Source organism: Xyrauchen texanus, chromosome 40, assembly GCF_025860055.1.
Source record: "Xyrauchen texanus isolate HMW12.3.18 chromosome 40, RBS_HiC_50CHRs, whole genome shotgun sequence".
Taxonomy (NCBI): domain Eukaryota; kingdom Metazoa; phylum Chordata; class Actinopteri; order Cypriniformes; family Catostomidae; genus Xyrauchen; species Xyrauchen texanus.
In genome coordinates this window covers 25,430,569-25,448,325 of record NC_068315.1, presented here as the reverse complement: position 1 = coordinate 25,448,325, position 17,757 = coordinate 25,430,569, and the positions used below count along the sequence as shown (strand labels likewise).

At 35.1% G+C, this 17,757-nt stretch overlaps 1 protein-coding gene across 2 annotated transcripts; it reads left to right on the top strand.

The window, feature by feature from the left end:
- Positions 1-866: 866 nt before the first annotated feature.
- On the top strand, positions 867-17,730 carry LOC127633554 (palmitoyltransferase ZDHHC16B-like). 2 transcript variants are annotated; one of them, XM_052112736.1, is made up of 10 exons: positions 867-1,012; positions 7,026-7,274; positions 9,431-9,625; positions 10,547-10,635; positions 12,213-12,241; positions 12,887-13,020; positions 14,903-14,985; positions 15,487-15,610; positions 16,771-16,841; positions 17,007-17,730. In XM_052112736.1, exons 1-10 carry the CDS (start codon positions 998-1,000, stop codon positions 17,107-17,109), a joined length of 1,092 nt encoding a protein of 363 aa, XP_051968696.1. In that variant the 5' UTR covers positions 867-997; the 3' UTR covers positions 17,110-17,730. The 2 variants fall into 2 exon arrangements, with proteins under 2 accessions (XP_051968696.1, XP_051968697.1); XM_052112737.1 differs by lacking the exons at positions 16,771-16,841; positions 17,007-17,730 and adding an exon at positions 13,226-13,317 and having other exon boundaries at positions 15,487-15,612.
- The last annotated feature ends 27 nt before the right edge of the window (positions 17,731-17,757 follow it).

Genomic DNA, 17,757 nt, shown 5'->3' with positions numbered 1-17,757 from the left:
AATGTATTTGCTCCGTAAGCTAAACATGAAAAAATGACGCCATCTGGTGGAAAATATTATACATGTAAATTTTGAAGCCAGGGTTCTGGAAAGAAAGCATAATATCATAAAATTCATGATTTTATGCTTTAATGGCACTGGGATAACATATTGCAGTTTCAATTGGGACATCTATGTCCTGAAGATCCTGAGTGTTACTATTTTGTGTACACAGTGTATTATAGATGTATTATAGGAACTGAGGTTGAAAATAACAAAAATGTATGCCATTAAGCAAATGAGACAGCCTAAAATACAGAGAACTGTGACAAGTTCTCCAAGAAGCTTGGAGCAACCAAAGCAAACAACCTTTATAAACTGAGCAAATTTAGATAATTGATAAATAAAAAATATTCATGGCATTATTTTTTTTTTTAAAACATCCTCATTATACAACATGCTTCACAACTTCATAAAACTTTTTCACTGTAAGGTACAATGGGGCTGAAGGCTCCACGGGTTAAAAGGCTCCATTGATTTTATTTTCTCCCAAAAAACTAAATAGCAACAAAAACTACCACTTTCCTAAACACCTGTTTGACACTATACACTGCAAAATTTTCCTGATTCATGAGACCTTTGCGTGTAATGTATAAAGTTTGATTTAGAGGCAACTTTATCAACCAAAAAAAATTTTTTTTTAAAGATTTAGCAAATTTATGAACTCCCTGAAATTAACACATTTCTTTTGAGATCAAATACTTACTACATTTTCAGTTTTGTTTAAGGTGATTAAATCAAATCATTTTCAATAACTGTCCTATAAGGATAGTATTTGGGGTACAAAGTAGCGACTTTTATTATGAAAACAGGTGTAAACACCGGAAGTGTCATTAGACTCGGTCTGTGCATTAACAGGGTGTATTATTGAGTAAATTCTTGTTCATAATATAGATGTTTCATTCAGTAGCGATCATGGCCTGAAACATTTTATGGGCGATTCGTTTCGAATAACTTCATGGGACCAGTTTTGGTACGTTTTATATTTTGTTTTACCTTTTACTGAATTTGCCGGGATTATTATCAGCATCATTCATCTGACTTTCACATCTGAATATACAACTGTCTACCTGTCCACTGAAATAACAGTGTATACTGGTCATCCCTCGTTAGTTTGAATAATGGCATTACATTATTTGTTACTTTACCCTGCTGGGACAAAAACAGTTAAATTCAGCAAAGCCAAATCTTACATGTTTTAGCTGGTCTTTTTGGGTGATTTAAAGGAACAGTTCACCCAAAAATGTAAAGTATCTAATTATTTACTCACTCGCATGCCATCCCAGATGTGTATTACTTTCTTTCTTCTGAAGAACACAAATTACGATTTTTAGAAGAATATCTCAGCTCCGTTGGTCCATACAGTGCAAGTTAATTTGTTCTGTTCTCATCCAAAGAAGCTTCTGAAAATATGGATTGAACCACTGGAGCCATATGGATGACCTTAATGCTGACTTTATGTGCTTTTTGAAGCTTCAAAGTTCTGGTCACATTTAAGCTGATTAGCTGAGAATTGCCCCAAAAACCACTAAAACCAGCCAGCCAGCAAAACAGCCGGACCAGCTTGGTCTAGTTTTAGCTTGAGTTTTCAGCAGGGTACTATTTTTTGTTCACCCATTATTTGACGATGACTGTCTTTGTTCTGGATCATAACCTGCTGTTGCAGTGGAAATGTTCTTTGATCAGGAGTGAAAGTGTTGATCATACTCTGTCTCAGTGTTACAGTTTGTCAGTCATAAACATGAGAGTGTAACCTCGTCAAATGTGGGTTTCCTGCACCTCAAGTACAGGCAGACACAATGTACTGTCATGTTCACAGTTGGCTTTTTGGTTTTTCTTTCCTTCTCATCTGCATTTTCTTTCTCCAGTAATAACATGATGATCAGGTTGGCACTGGTTTCATCTCAACGGTCAATGGTGGCACTTAATTCTTTATTCAATGGATACTAAAGCATTCAAGTTAGACACTTTAGGCCTGAAATTGCATAATAATTGAATATCCTGAACAATATTTTGTAAGGGTAAACAAAGTGCAGTTTTGCTGTACATCTCATTTGCTGTCATTAAATTGTAATATGTAATTGACAAATAAGATTGTCTGAGGTGATCAAAATAAGATATCTTTTAAAAATCTGGTTTAAAACTTGTTTCAAGTTTCTGTAATCTGTAAACCTTTGTTTTTTCTACAATAAAAAACAAACTAACAGATTTAATGATTTGAAAAATGTCAAGTGAAAGGTATTAAAATACATTTCATTGCACCTTGAATATACGTGAGTGTACACAACAAAATCATTAATAAAAATAAAAAAACGTTTTCAATGTTAAAAATATGTTTTCTTCTGAACAAAATGTGCCTTTTCATAAAAATGTCAAAATATATGACATTTCGAAAGACTTCAGTCACGAGGGTCTAAAGGGGTGTTCGTTATTTTGATTTATTTATTTTTTTGTCACGTGACATTGGCCACCTTCATGTAAGTTACACCACCTGACTTTGATTTGGCGTACAATGTTTTTTTTTTTTTTACACATTAATAATATGTTTAAAAAAATTGAGAAACAACAATAAAAGATTATTCCTATTTATGCCAGCATTTTTTGCTTACGAATTTCAGCTTGTTAACCATCGCCGTACAGTTACACCACTTAGACATTTTTCATTTAAGCCCTAGAAAAAAAATATCAAAATGAATTTAAGCACAGAAATTGAAAACGTGTTCACCATAAGCTGTATTCAAGTAATTGTTTAGTGTGAATTTTATTTTATAATGTACTTTTGAATAACTTAATAGATCCGACTTCAGATTAGCATTGCATCATTGGCCTATATACAGTGACCTTTAAAAGTATTTTGAAATTAAAAGTCATACTTATAAATGTACAGATGTTATTGCATTAGAAAATGAAATATATTTTAAAGAAATATAGCACATGTTTAAAACTAAATATTTCACTAAAAGAAGTTTATTAGGTTTCATAAAGCAGTGTCACTTTCTGGGTGTCCTACTGCTAATAGTTACTGTGATATACTACACCTGTATAAACTTGATGGAAGTTGACTTCATACATCTACTTGGAATCACACTGACACCAGTTGGTTTCATGTTAAAAGTGTGTATGGGACAGCTGTCAGTATGTGGCTTGCACAGACCCAACACTTACAGTGCAGTATTCATATATTACAGTATATATTACTATATAAAAGTATGATATAAGTATTAAATTAATATATTTGTATTATTTACCTCTAATATTTGAAGTATTTTAAAGAATCAAGTATTGCTAAATATTTGCAAAATTAGCTGCAAAAATAAAGTGCATCTTGTGGAGCACTTGCTTCTGTTTCACACGACAATAAAAGACTGACATTAAATTATTTAATCAATTACAATAATGACAATTGTGCATGTGCACAATTTTATATCTTACTCTGTGCTTGTGCATTGTGGGATTTAAATTGAGTGTTTGACTACGTTCACCAAAATTAGTTCAGATCCATTTAATGATTCAGTGACCATTTCTGGTGATGCTAGAAGGTGGTGACAAATGTGTGTCCTGTGTGAAATGAGTTAGTCACTGAATTAAGATCAATAGAACATTTTAATCCTTTAAAATGTGTATGTCTGCAGACCTACAAACAGACTTACATTTACATTTATGCATTTGGCAGACGCTTTTATCCAAAGCGACATACAGTGCAATTATTACAGAGACAATCCCCCCGGAACAACCTGGAGTTAAGTGTCTTGCTCAAGGACACAATGGTGGTGGCTGTGGGGTTAGAACCTGTGACCTTCTGATTAACAGCCCTGTGCTTTATCCACTACGCCACCACCACTCCAGATATAATTTCCCTATAGTTTGTGAGCTGTGAAACAGGACTTTTATCAAAAGACAATAATAGTCTAATAATAATTATGTCAATATCATCCATGCTTAAAAAAGCATGTCTACATATCTATTGACTTCAGTAAAATGAACACAGCAGATTTATCTTTTTCCCACAGTTTGTCGACTGCACACAACATAGTTAAAAAACAGGAGCTGATATTAAAAATAGCTTTACATATTTAACACCGTTAATTCTAGTAATATGCTAAATTGTCAAAAACAACCAATCAAACTATTACCTCACAAACATAATGTAAAAATCATAACTTAATGAAGACTCGGGCACTGATATAAACTCAATTTACAATGTGTGCTTTAAAGGATTGTCCTTTGGTTTTTTCTGCAGTGCATTTCACGTAATTCTGTCAATCAAGAACGATATGCTGATAAATAACTCTCATTTGTGTGTTCCTCAGATCTAGATAGCAACTTTGTAGAAATAAACGGTTAATTAGACTGTCTGACTGATGACTTTTTACGTAAGGGTTGTTTCGGCTCATGAAACTCACCTGTGATTGGCTGGATATTCGCTCAATCAGCCCAAAGTAACAAAATGCAAAGAATACTGTATACATATCCACCATTAGGACTCGGTATGGGTTTAGCTTGGAAAAGTGTGGGGGTACAAATATCACCTTTTTAAAGAGTGTCCCCCACATCGGCCGCTACGCCCTTGGGTGTATGACATCATCTAGTCACATCAGGCAATTAGACTAACTTCTCTCTATCACAAGCTCTCTTTTCACATGCAACGTTAGGAAGAAAGATCTGGGTCCAGGTGGCCAGATTGCCCGTCTCATGAGTGGAACCCCATGAGATGCTGATTAAAAACACGACCCAATCTTTGTAACCAATACTCACTTTCATCAGGTGCTGGCCATATCAGATGCACACTTATTGTCCTCTTGAGGAAATGCATCCAGTGCTGGGTTACACTGGTCTTGTGCCCTGAAGGTTTTCCTGCTGTAAGTTGGTTGTTGTTAAATGGGGTGAACTGCCAAGGACTTGATAAAATATTTAAAGTGTTTTGGCATGGCTTAGACATTAGTTGGTAATACTGCGCAATAGCTGTCCACTCCTTTGTAAAGTATTTTGAGCCCTCCACAATTTTTCTAATCAAACTAATGCTTTTTGCTGTTAGTGAAGGTGTGCATGACCTCTACGGTTTCATTGGTGTTGTAGAAGTTTATTATGGGCTTTAAGAAACAGATTGTCTCTGGATACAAACAAACAAAGAACAATTCTTTTGTGATTTATTTACTTTAGTATTTATTTTTTGGTGCTTTCTGAATCCAGAAGAAAATCTGAGACCATAAAGGTTAGGTAAGGACTTCAGAACTGGGAAAAACTTTATAGAATTCTCATTATTTGTTACTTGTAATTTATTAGCATTATTGATCATATTGCCATTGTGTCATTTGCAGTAAAAATTCCTTGGTTTTGTTTTGTTTTCTAGGTTGTGTTTAGGTTGATGTGAAATACTTTTGGGAAGTTGACTTGTCCTGCAATGTGACATGCTGTACTCCATCTAAAGCTATTTTAAACAGTATTTTGCTAATTATTTTATAGTTATTATGAATGCAGTTTCATGATTTCATATTAGTTATTTATTTTAATAATAATTTTATTAGGAATGCACCATTTCTTTTTTTAAACCATATGCCAATATCAATATTTTGCCACTTGCCTTATTTTGTCATCAGATCACTATTTTGCTCAGGAATTATGCTTTAAAATGTACAAAGAGGTACATATTTTTATTTATTTATTTAACAGTAAGTGATTTTCATAAAAAATGGATTGGATCTGTTGAACACAGGCCACATTTTTAACGAGAGCCAAACTGAAAGATACGTTGAAGATAAAAAGACAAAAAAACAATAAAAAAAAAACATCAAAATATTATAGCATGATGACTGATGTGAAAAAAAAGTTTATTTTGTTCTTCTTGAAATTTTATGACTTTTGTTTTTGCAGTTCAAAACAACAGAACTCTAGTACTGTCTACGATATGACATTAAACATTCATATTATGCATATGTTGGGCAATTCCACGGAAATGTCAATCACATCATGAAAAATAACTTTAAGGAATCTGGCAAGACCATATTGCGATTTTAATCTTAAGTAAATCAGTCGTGCAGCTTTAATGGTACCAATTTCCAATGTCTGAGAAGTGTGTCAAAGCATTTTGGATGGTTTCCCATCATCATGTATTGCTAAGTGCAGCTTTCACAACTGTCACGTCTGTAACACCGGTGTGTTCTTAGGAGTGCCAACCCTTCGGCGTTTTTGGCTGTCATTATTTCTGTAATGTGCGTTTGATTTTTTTGTGTGTGTTTTTAATTAATTATAAATAAACCACTGTTTTTTTTTTTTTTCATGCTTATAACCGATATGCAGATGGTTTTGGATTTGGTCAATAATTGGCCGATAAATATCGGCGACCGATACATCCCTAATTTTCATATTATATACTTTTATATAAAAATCTTTTAAAGTCACACAGCACCTAAAATATACATTTTCAATTATACATGACATTTATATAAATTATACCTTTTATAATTAATGATAGACCTTTATATCGACCAAGCCATTAAATCAGCCGATATTTGGCCATTTTGCGATTATCTGAATTGGTCGATATCTGTGTTCGTTTGGCCAATTAACAGAGGCGTTAACTTTACCTTGTGTCTGTTCTAAAATCTACCAATAGGTTTACCAATCGATAGTCAACATTTTCTGTTAATGTTTTTGTATCAGCCATCCTGCTCTCTAGATATCGGTATCAGCACTGCCCATTGAAAAACCCATGTCGTTCAACCACTGCTTAAAGTCTTTAATGTTGGTATAAAAAGCTCATGTTACTACGCTTCTACTTTTCTTTAGGCTGAATTATTAACTATTTGACTGACTTTATGGGGTAAACGAAGACCATAATATGACATGGAGTTTGTATCGCTGATTTCTGCCAGATCCAGTTGTACTGGTTAGGGTGCTTACTATTTATAGACTGTGTGTTGTGCTTGCTTGTGTTTTTGAATACATAGAAGAAAAAACTAAGGTTCTTTGTTTTGTGTGTGTTGAAGTTGGTGAGGATGCGTAGCTGGAGGTGGTATCTCTCCAGGTTCATGCGTCTTTTCCTGCACTGGTTCAGGCTCTGCCCCCAACGAGGATGCAGAAAGCAGCAATGCAAAGTGCGAGACTTGTGGAACTATTGGAAAGTGATAATGAAGTCCCTCTACTTCAACATCTTGACCAATTCAGATACTGTAATAGACTGCACCTTTGAGCCCATCTACTGGCTGGTGGACAATCTGACCCGATGGTTTGGAGTGGTAGGAGGACCAATATCTGATGTCATTTCATAAGTATCTGATTATCAAGGGCTCAGTGAGACTGCTTTAGGCAAGAATAACTTGTGATAGTCTTGAAAGCATCAGTTAGATTGGAATGAAAATGATCAACAATAGAGATTGATAGAAAGTGGGTAACTATGGTGGTGGAAAGGAAAAGGCAGATGACATTATTCGGCAGATAACAGATCAATCAGATTAATCATTTGTTTTAATCAATTCCTAAAATGTAAAAGAAAACCTTCTAAGTCTTTCCTTACCTCAACGGACACAGACATAGAGGATACAAGAGTTTAAAATGAATAAAATCTCAGATGCAGTTTATTGTGCAACCAAAATCTCAATATAATCCATGAAAATGAAGATTTGGTGCATAATGCTGGACTTTGAACTATATTAAAATGACGGAGACTTCGCTCCGTTACAATGCTCTATACTTATGTATTTACCAAATTAAGCTTTTTATAGCCTGCATATTCCCCAGATGAAGGTATTTATACAGGCACTTTTCTATTGAATTGCATTTTATTTGCGTGTCCTCGCTTTAATTTAAAACAATTATCTAATAGAAAATAAGTGCATTAAAGTGAGGATAAAAATATGGATAAATATTGTCAATGATAAAATATTTAGATACAGCAAATCCCAACAATGTGTCCGTGATTGTTTTTATTTCACCTCTAGAGGCGACTGCTATACCAAGCCACTCTAATGGTAAAATCCTCCAGCAGGGGAACACGTTGACAGAGGAATTAAAAAAAATATCAGTAAATATCAGCATAGATGTAACCGATTGTTCCAACAAGCAACTATAGGCATTGAATAATCGGTTAAACCGATATATCTGTCTACCTCTAATCAACAAATTAGTAACGTTATGGAGGTATACCGATCAGTTTTCCCAATTAATCCCAATTAATCCCAATTAATCGGTGCCGATAGTTGCTTTTTGGTTGCGATCAGTTATCGGGAAAAATGTAAGTCAATAGTTGCCAGTAGTTTTAAACTTGTGAATGTAGGCAATAAAAAGATTCATTTGGTAAATACTGAAATATAGAGGACTGTAACAGAGCCAAGTCTCCATTTTAAAATAAGTAAGTGTATATTGATTATTGATGAAAGTCCCATGTTATGCACTAAATCTTTTTTTTTTTTCCTGGTTATTATTGGGATTTTGGTAGCACAATAAACAGCTGGGATTTTAATCATTTTGGACTTTTGTAGCCTCAATGTCTGTGCCCATCATAGCAAGGAAAGAGTTAGACATTTTTTTACATTCTATAAATCAATTTTAAAAAGAACATTGGCCGATTATCAGCCTTTTCCACCACCTCAGTTATCGGTATTGACGAAATCCACTATCGGTCGATCTATAATGTTTTGGACCATTTTCCATTGTTTTTCTGCAAAGATTAATTAATTTATACCTGTATAATTTCAAGATATGAATTCAAAGTAGAAACCTACAGTAACTAATTATTTGTTTTAAAGAAATGTTGTATGTTAATAAAACAACGGTTAAAGAAACAGTTGAGTTAAATATCCAAAAATTGAATATTTATCTCATGTAGTTCCAAACCTGTATGATGTTCTTTTTATACGGAATACAAACTGAGATGTTTTAATACATATTTTTTAAATACAATGGCAGATGATAGAGATACATCACATTGCCAGACCTCTGAAGCAAACATTTGGTTTCGTGATAACCTAAAATATAAGTAATTTTGTGCAAAAATCTTGACATCTGTTGTCATATGACAGAATTTAAATTTTTGGATGCACTATTCCTTTAATTTAAATTCTGAATATATTATTTTCTGACAAATACGTCACAAAAGAAAATGCATATTTGTTTTGTGGCAGGGCATGAAAAATTTAAACTACTTATCAGACTGAGCTATGAGAAAATAAACCCATTGCTGAGCCCTGTTCTCTGAATTTCTTTGTAATTGTTGTAATGATCACTATTTGATATCCATCCTAGTGACATTATGACTATGATATTTTCATCTACTTACATTGCTTCCATCATATACGCTTGGGCACATTTCAGACCTCTGTAAATGTTAAAGCATGTTTAAACTTTTACCACCCCAAGTACTCCAATTCCTAATGCTTCTTCATTTTCTATGAAGGTGTTTGTATCTATGGTGATCGCCTTGACCAGCTCCATTGTGATCATCGTCTATCTGTGCGTGCTCCCCATTATCTTCAGCACATACCCCTTTCACTGGATTCTATGGCACCTGTGCTACGGCCACTGGAATCTCCTCATGGTGGTCTTCCATTACTACAAAGCCACCACCACAATTCCGGGATTCCCACCGCAGGTGCTTCAAACTATATCTGATTTTCAAACTCAGTATTTTGATTCAGCTGTTCATTTATTTAAATCAAAAGGCTGATCTGGATGATTACTTTTTATTTATAGTAGTAAACAAACAGCAGAAAAATCTGAAAAACATCTGCACCAAATACTGAAAAAGCTTAAATATCCAAGTAGCTTATTGGGAAGTAAGCTCCAAAAAGTCAATTCAATCCAAAGAGAGAGAAGGCGGCTGTGACTCGGTAGAGTGGGTTGTCCACTAATCGCAGGGTTGGCGATTCTCGGCCCACATGACTCCACATGCTGAAGTGTCCTTGGGTAAGAGACTGAACCCCAAGTTGCTCCCAATGGCAGGCTAGAATTCTTCTAATCGAACAGACTTAAAATGATGTCATAGACATGCATTGTGTCTTTATATGGTATATTAGCATCCACATATATTGCACAAGATCTACACATACATATCAATAGTTATAATCAAAAAAGGACACCAATTAGATGCTGAAAACAGGTTTCCCAATTACTTTCTTGATTATATCTCCACATTTGTATTTTTTAAGTCTGTTCGATTAGAAGAATTTTGGTAAACGGTCTAGCCTGACCTTAAATGGATTCAGGTGCTGCTGTTATTTGGACACTGATGACTATGTAAATCAAAAATGTTTTGTTTTTGCACTGAACACTTTTTGGTCTCTTAATAAATTCCTGTAAGATTTTTTCTATGGACATTGTGTGCAAGCCTTCTCTCTCTTTAGATTGAATTGACTTTTTATTTATGCAAGGGGATTTTCTTTACAGATTTTGTGAGAATCACCCTGTTAGGATGATATATTAGCACTCCTATGGTGTAACACTAAATTATTGCATTATAATGGGAAAACTCTGTAGCAAGCTAAACAATTGAATTGTACATCTTCTGTTTTAGGAAAAGTGTGATATACCTACTGTTACTATCTGTAAAAAATGTATAGTTCCCAAACCAGCTAGAACACACCATTGCAGTATCTGCAACAGGTAAGACTTTATATCTATATGTAAAAAGATGTTGGTAACACTTTATTTTACAGTGTCTGTTACACATATTACATAACAATGCGTATTTGCAAACAGCTGTACACTGGCGGCCAAAGGTTTGGAATAATGGACAGATTTAGCTCTTTTGGAAAGAAATTAGTACTTTTATTCACCAAAGTGGCATTTAAGTGATCACAATGTATAGTCAGGACATTAATAACGTGTAAAATTACTTTACAATTAAAAAAAAAAAAAACCTACTTCAAAGAGTTCTCATCAAAAAAATCCTCCACGTGCAGCAATGAGTCAGTTTGTCCAGATACTCAGGTGACATTTCACCCCACACTTCCTGTAGCACTTGCCATAGATGTGGCTGTCTTGTCGGGCACTTCTCACGCACCTTACAGTCTAGCTGATCCCACAAAAGCTCAATGGGGTTAAGATCCATAACACTCTTTTCCAATTATCTGTTGTCCAATGTCTGTGTTTCTTTGCCCACTCTAACCTTTTCTTTTTGTTTTTCTGTTTCAAAAGTGACTTTTTCTTTGCAATTCTTCCCATAAGTCCTGCACCCCTGAGTCTTCTCTTTACTGTTGTACATGAAACTGGTGTTGAGTGGGTAGAATTCAATGAAGCTGTCAGCTGAGGACATGTGAGGCATCTATTTCTCAAACTAGAGACTCTGATGTACTTATCCTCTTGTTTAGTTGAACATCTGACCTTCCACATCTCTTTCTGTCCTTGTTAGAGACAGTTCTTCTTTGTCTTTGAAGACTGTAGTGTACAACTTTGTATGAAATCTTTTTCATCTTGGCAATTTCAAGCATTGCATAGCCTTCATTCCTCAAAATAATTATTGACTGATGAGTTTCTAGAGAAAGCTGTTTCTTTTTTGCCATTTTTGACCTAATATTGACTTTAAGACATGCCAATCTATTGCATACTGTGGCAACTCAAAAACAAACACAAAGACAATGTTAAGCTTCATTTAATGAACCAAATAGCTTTAAACTATGTTTGATATAATGGCAAGTGATTTTTAGTATCAAATTAGCAATTTAACATGACACCTCAAGGATAAGGTGTTGGAAAATGGGGCCTGTCTAGATTTGATCAAAAATTACTTTTGGTGCCGTTTCTTACATCAGTAATGTCCTGATTATACTTTGTGATCAGTTGAATGCCACATTGGAGAATTAAAGTACCAATTTCCTTCCGAAACTGCAAAATCTGTCCATTATTCCAAACTTTTGGCCTCCAGTGAACATGCAGTTCATTAATATTACTTTGTAGTTATGTAAAAACACTGTAGCAGACAAAATAAAATGAAGTGTGACCAATGTTTCTTGCTTTCTTTTACAGTGCGTGTAAACCTTTCTTACTAAAGAATGTACTGACTAATATTAGATAACTACATGTACTTAATATGGGTTAAGGTTAGGTTTAGGGTTATTACCTAGTAATTACTATAATGGTTTTCATTTTATAGTATGTAAATGGAGAACAGTACTGTAAAATAAAGTGCTGTAAGAATGTATTCTTTTATTTAAATGCTGTTTTATTAATTTTTTTTACAGGTGTGTTTTGAAAATGGACCACCACTGTCGTATCCTTCTGAAACAGTGAATAAATTATTATATTTTATGTGTAAGATATGTGAAGAAATATCAATGTTTAGCTATTTATTGGTTTAGTTTAGTTGTTTAGTTATTCTCTTTAAATTTAGAAGTTGTTTTCTTTTGGGAGATCATTATTTAGAGTGGGCTCCAAAAGTTTGAGGCCACAGTGAAAATGTGGGCTTTGTATTTAGACCTTGGACGTGAACCGTTTTAGGATTTAAAAACAACAACAATAAAGTTTTACACTGTGTGCCTGATTAAAAACAAGTTTTAGTAAAAAAAAAAAAGTACATTTAGCATTCTGCACTATTTCTAGTTTATTAATCAAATATAACTAATCTGTGATCATGTTAACTCCTTTGTACAAATGGTCAGATTTCCTTGCTTCCATTGAAGCACACAAGATGCTCATTAGAACATTCTGAAATCATGCTGGATAACATGAATCATCAGGATTTGATGCCAGATCAAGTGCATGCTTACAGGGAGTCAAACCAAAAAACAATATCATTTGTAAGGTTTTTCTTGTAATAAATGAGAAAATAATGCAAAATAGGAGGATTTTAGACATCACAGTAATGTATGTGAATAAGTCCTTTTGTGATTTCCATCTTAATTGACCTCTCGTCCAGCTTGGTTGAATAATTGTGTGGGTCATTTCAACCACCGGTACTTCTTCAGTTTCTGCCTGTACATGACTATGGGCTGCATCTACTGCAGCATCAGTGCCAGAGACATGTTCCTGGATGCTTATAATGTCATTGAGGTGAGCAGATGTTCTTCTAGAACATAAACAGCATTGATTGAACAATGTGTTACTTATGGGATGGCTTTATACTGCTAACTTACAAGATCCGAATGCCTTCAAATTATAAACTGTACGAATATACAAGTGAAAACTCTTTATACTGTGATTGTGTTATATTGTGGGGTATGGCACTGTGGGTTGTTGTTTTGTATTGTTTTTGTAGTCAGGCAGATATATGGGCGTGCACACAGGGAGAGGCGGTCACAGGGGCAGGGCTCATCTACAGCCTGCTTCCCCCTGGATATACCCCAGCAGGTAGAAGCTACCTAGAGGTACTCATTGTGCAAAACTCTTAAGAGTAATACTGTTTGGGGGCCTGGGTAGCTCAGCGATTAAAGACACTGACTACCACACCTGGAGTTGCGAGTTCGAATCCAGGGCATGCTGAGTGACTCCAGTCAGGATTCCTAAGCAACCAATTGGCCCAGTTGCTTGGGTGAGCAGAGTCACATTGGGTTAACCTTATTGTGGTCGCTATAATGTGGTTCTCACTCCCAGTGGGGCATGTGGCGAGTGGTGCGTGGATGCCACGGAGAATAGTGTGCAGCCTTCACATGCACTATGTTTCCGCGGTAACAAGCTCAACAAGCCATGTGATAAATGCAGATTGACAGTGTCAGATGCGGAGGCAACTGAAATTCATCCTCCGCTACCCGGATTGAGGCGTTACTATGCCACCACGAAGATTTAGAGCACATTGAGAATTGGGCATTCCAAATGGGGGGGGGTTGAGTAATACTGTTTAAAAAAAAGGTTTATCTCGCTGGCATATCGACTTGTCATATGGGAACTGACTCGAATACAGTGGGTCAAACCCGCTAGTTCCATCATGGGATCTGTCTGTGGTTCTGAACACGCTTTTTCAGCCTCCCTTTGAGCCAGTTGAAAGTATGGAATTGAAAATCCTTTTGCTAAAGGCAGCTTTGTTATTGGTTCTGATGATGCGAAGCGAGTTAGTGAACTCCATGCTTTGTCGGTTCATCACTCTTGTATGCACTTTAGGGTGACTCTTAATACGAATCCAGCATTTGTGCCTAAGGTGAGTGACTCCATGCTCAGCTGTAAGCCGGTGGACTTGCTGGCTTTTCTCCTGCCACCGTTTTCCTCATCAGAGGACGTGCGGCTTAATTTATATTTTTACATTTATGCATTTGGCATACACTTTTATCCAAAGCGACTTATAGTACAGTTACAGTAACAATCCCCAGGAGCAACCTAGAGTTAATTGACTAGCTCAAGGACACAGTGGTCATGGCTGTGGGGATCGAACTGGCAAACTTCTGCTTACTAGTTCAGTGCTTTAGCCCTCTACACCATCACCACATTATATTTTGTCCATTATGTGTCCAGTTCATACTCTTCGTTTGTATGTTTGTACTAAGGCATCGAGGAAGAGTAATCAGCTTTTTGTTTCTTGGGCTGGATTTTCGTAAGGGCAGACCCATATCATGACAGCACCTGTCTCATTGGGTATTATGTATTTTAAGTTATAATAGTCTGGAGTTGCAACCTCTGGAGGGCTTGAGAGCTCATTCTACCAGAGGCATGGCTACCTCTTGGGCGTTGTTTTAGGGCATTTCAGTCCAGGACATCTGTGTGGCTGCAAATTGGGCATTGCCCCACAATTTTTACTGATTTTACAGTCTGGATGTTACAGAGCCATCATTGGCTCATTCAGTTCTTGGTGTGGGTAGTCAATCTAACAATGTTTAAAAAAAAAAAAAAAACAGAAGTTCTCAGAAGTTCTGATTTGTCATTAGTATAGTATATTATCTTATATAAGTGAATCATTTAACATTATTTATTTTGTACTTACTATATGTTTTTGTTTATTTAAAAGAGTGATTATCAGACACCCCCCTTCACTACTCATCAGGAGAGAATGGTGCATAAGAGCCTCATTTATTTGTGGGTGCTGACAAGGTAAGATATTTTATATATATTTTCACATGTAAATCTAAAACAGATGGGTCATTCAAACTTTTAAAACATCCATCCATCCTGTCAACATAAAAGTATATTGGTGCTTTGTCAATGAAGGTATTTGTTGCACTAGTGCCCTGGCAGCAATGGCCCTAATAATTCTCCTAATAAGGGCCATTCAAGTATTTACAAAATTATTTGCTGGCAATACAAATTACTTTTAATTTCTGATTGTGGGTTGAAATTAACATATGCATTCCGTTACTTGCTCAGGCAAAAACTATTAAAATAAAAGGTCTTTTTTTTCTTAATACAATATTTTGCATTACTAATATTTTAAAAAGAAATTATAATTATTTAATCTTTTTTTATACTGTTAATGGAATAAAGAATTTTTGTTTTTTTTCAAATTATTTCTTGAATGTCTTTGTGGGCCTTATATGGCCCTGAGGATGGATGTTCCCCCCACTGCTTTAACAGATTGTTTTTCCATCCTAACAGCTCAGTGGCTGTAGCTCTAGGTGCACTTACATTGTGGCATACAGTGCTGATTACCAGAGGAGAGACCAGCGTGGAGAGACATATAAACCGCAAAGAGAGAAAACGACTCAAACTGAAGGGCAAAGTGAGACATTCCAAATCATATGCTTGTAAGATTAGCCTACGCCTTTTATTTTCTCGCCACGTTTAAATTTTTCAAGATAACTTAAGCTGTGAAAATAAAAAATTTAAATCATAATGCATGGCCTTTGTAGGCTTCTATAGACTTCAAAACAATTCTTATATTAGATTCCATTTTGTGCCACTAGGGTTGCAGAAATTACACACCTACCCTAGCATTCACTTAAACGATGCATCAAAAAAAACATTTAGTGTTAAAATATTTTCTACTGTCCCAACTTAATATATAGAAAGAATATATGTAGGTTAATTTGAGCACCTGAAACAGCCCAACTTAGCCACATTAATGTTAGAAAAGTCATTATATTGTCTTGACGAAATCAACATACACTTATTCTACAAACTTTTAGGTTTTTTTTCAAAATCCCTAAACTGAGACCAAAATTTCTATTTTCTTTTTCTAACTGATCGGAGTTCGCCCCTTTCCCTCCCATTAATACGCTTCCGAATGCAGCAGACCGGAAACGCAACCTCATGTGGAGAAATGCTGCAGATGAAAGTTCAAGTTTGGTGAACTCTGACCTGTGAATCTGGATGAAAAGACGACGCGTGACAAATAGAGGATCCAAACGTCACACACTGACCTCTTGGCTAAATACAAAGAATACATATTTCTAAGTGACATGTTTTTATTGTTACAGGAAAGTGAATAGAAGGTATATTTAAACATGTTCAATATAAAATCAGAAGCCCTCTCATGTGACATCCTGTTCAGTTGCGCTTTCAGAAAAACAATTGCCTGTTCAAATAGTAATGGGACCACACAGAGGACAGTCCAAAAAAATCCCCTAGACTTATATTGATGGAATGTTCAAATGGGCAAACGGAATGCTCATTAATTTAAATTCCAACTGTCAAAAATTCAAATGTAAACAAACCCAGGAAATGCTTTTAATCTCTTTTAAGTTGCCGTCTCAATCTGACATTTTTCCTGACTATTTAAACAGTCTGTCTATCTAGCAAGCTGTTTGTCTTAATGTCTGTATATCCATCAAACTTTTCAAACTAGTTTACATTTTCAGACAAGGCTTTGTCTTGACAAACTTTACCTATTTATTCTGTTTAAATTACACACTTCACTTTTTGTATTACAACTGTTCACAGGTTTTCTGCAATCCCTACCACAGTGGAAAAATCGACAATTGGAAAATGTTTTTTGGTGTGAAGAAGCGGAGGTGAGGTTTTTACCGTTTCATTGAAAATTAAGAAAGGTAATGTTGACTATACAACTTCAAAGTAAATGTTTTATAAACACTGTCATTTTGAGCCGTATATAATAATAATAATAATAATAATTATAATAATAATAATAATAATAAAATAAATTTCTTGTCAAACAGTCACTGGCTAACGCGAGTACTGCTGCCTTCCAGTCATGCCCCTCATGGGGACGGCCTGACGTGGGACAGTCCTGTTTACAGAAACAACACCATGGTTATATGATGTTACAGACATATCCATAACACATATTCCTTAATCAGCTCTGGAACTGATGGATCGTTTCATATCACTGACTCTTACGGGAGGGGTCAAATCTGCTCTACCCAAACCCTGGTCCTTAAATAGTTGAAATGAACTATTGGTGCCGTTTAAGCATCTGCAGGGTTTTTTAATGGTTGTGTACTGCAATAGTGTGGATGTGGTAATATGTGCCGAGTTTAAAGTGGTACTTGGTGCCAAAGACTTATTGTGAGTGGATTTTTAGTGAAATCTGTGGAATATTTATATTTTTTACTGAAACGTTTTTACCAATAGTGATCACACTGATTAATAGAAGTTCTTTTTGTGTTCATTTGTCTGTAAACACTTACAATTAGGTATAAGTTTACAAGTATATTTCCAAATAATGTTTTCTAGTTAGAACATTTGACAATATTCTACATGTAAAATCTACTGAAGTACTTTGCAAATTCATCCCAGATTTTTAGTGTGGTCTCACTTTTGGACCCCAATTTATGTGTTAGCAAAAATATATTTCTTTGTGTTTTGATTTGGAAAAATCAAAACCTTTTTGCATTTCAGTCATACAAATGTAACTACCTAAAATCTGTTTGTAATTTATGTTTAAGGTTTCTTATTGGTATCGCGTAC

What these genes read in the sequence shown, in the direction of transcription:
- LOC127633554 (XM_052112736.1), top strand. An exon ending in TGACCCGATGGTTTGGAGTG is followed by an intron (nt 7,275 to 9,430) that starts GTAGGAGGACCA and finishes TTTTCTATGAAG; the next exon opens with GTGTTTGTATCTATGGTGAT. An exon ending in CATTGCAGTATCTGCAACAG is followed by an intron (nt 10,636 to 12,212) that starts GTAAGACTTTAT and finishes TTTTTTTTACAG; the next exon opens with GTGTGTTTTGAAAATGGACC.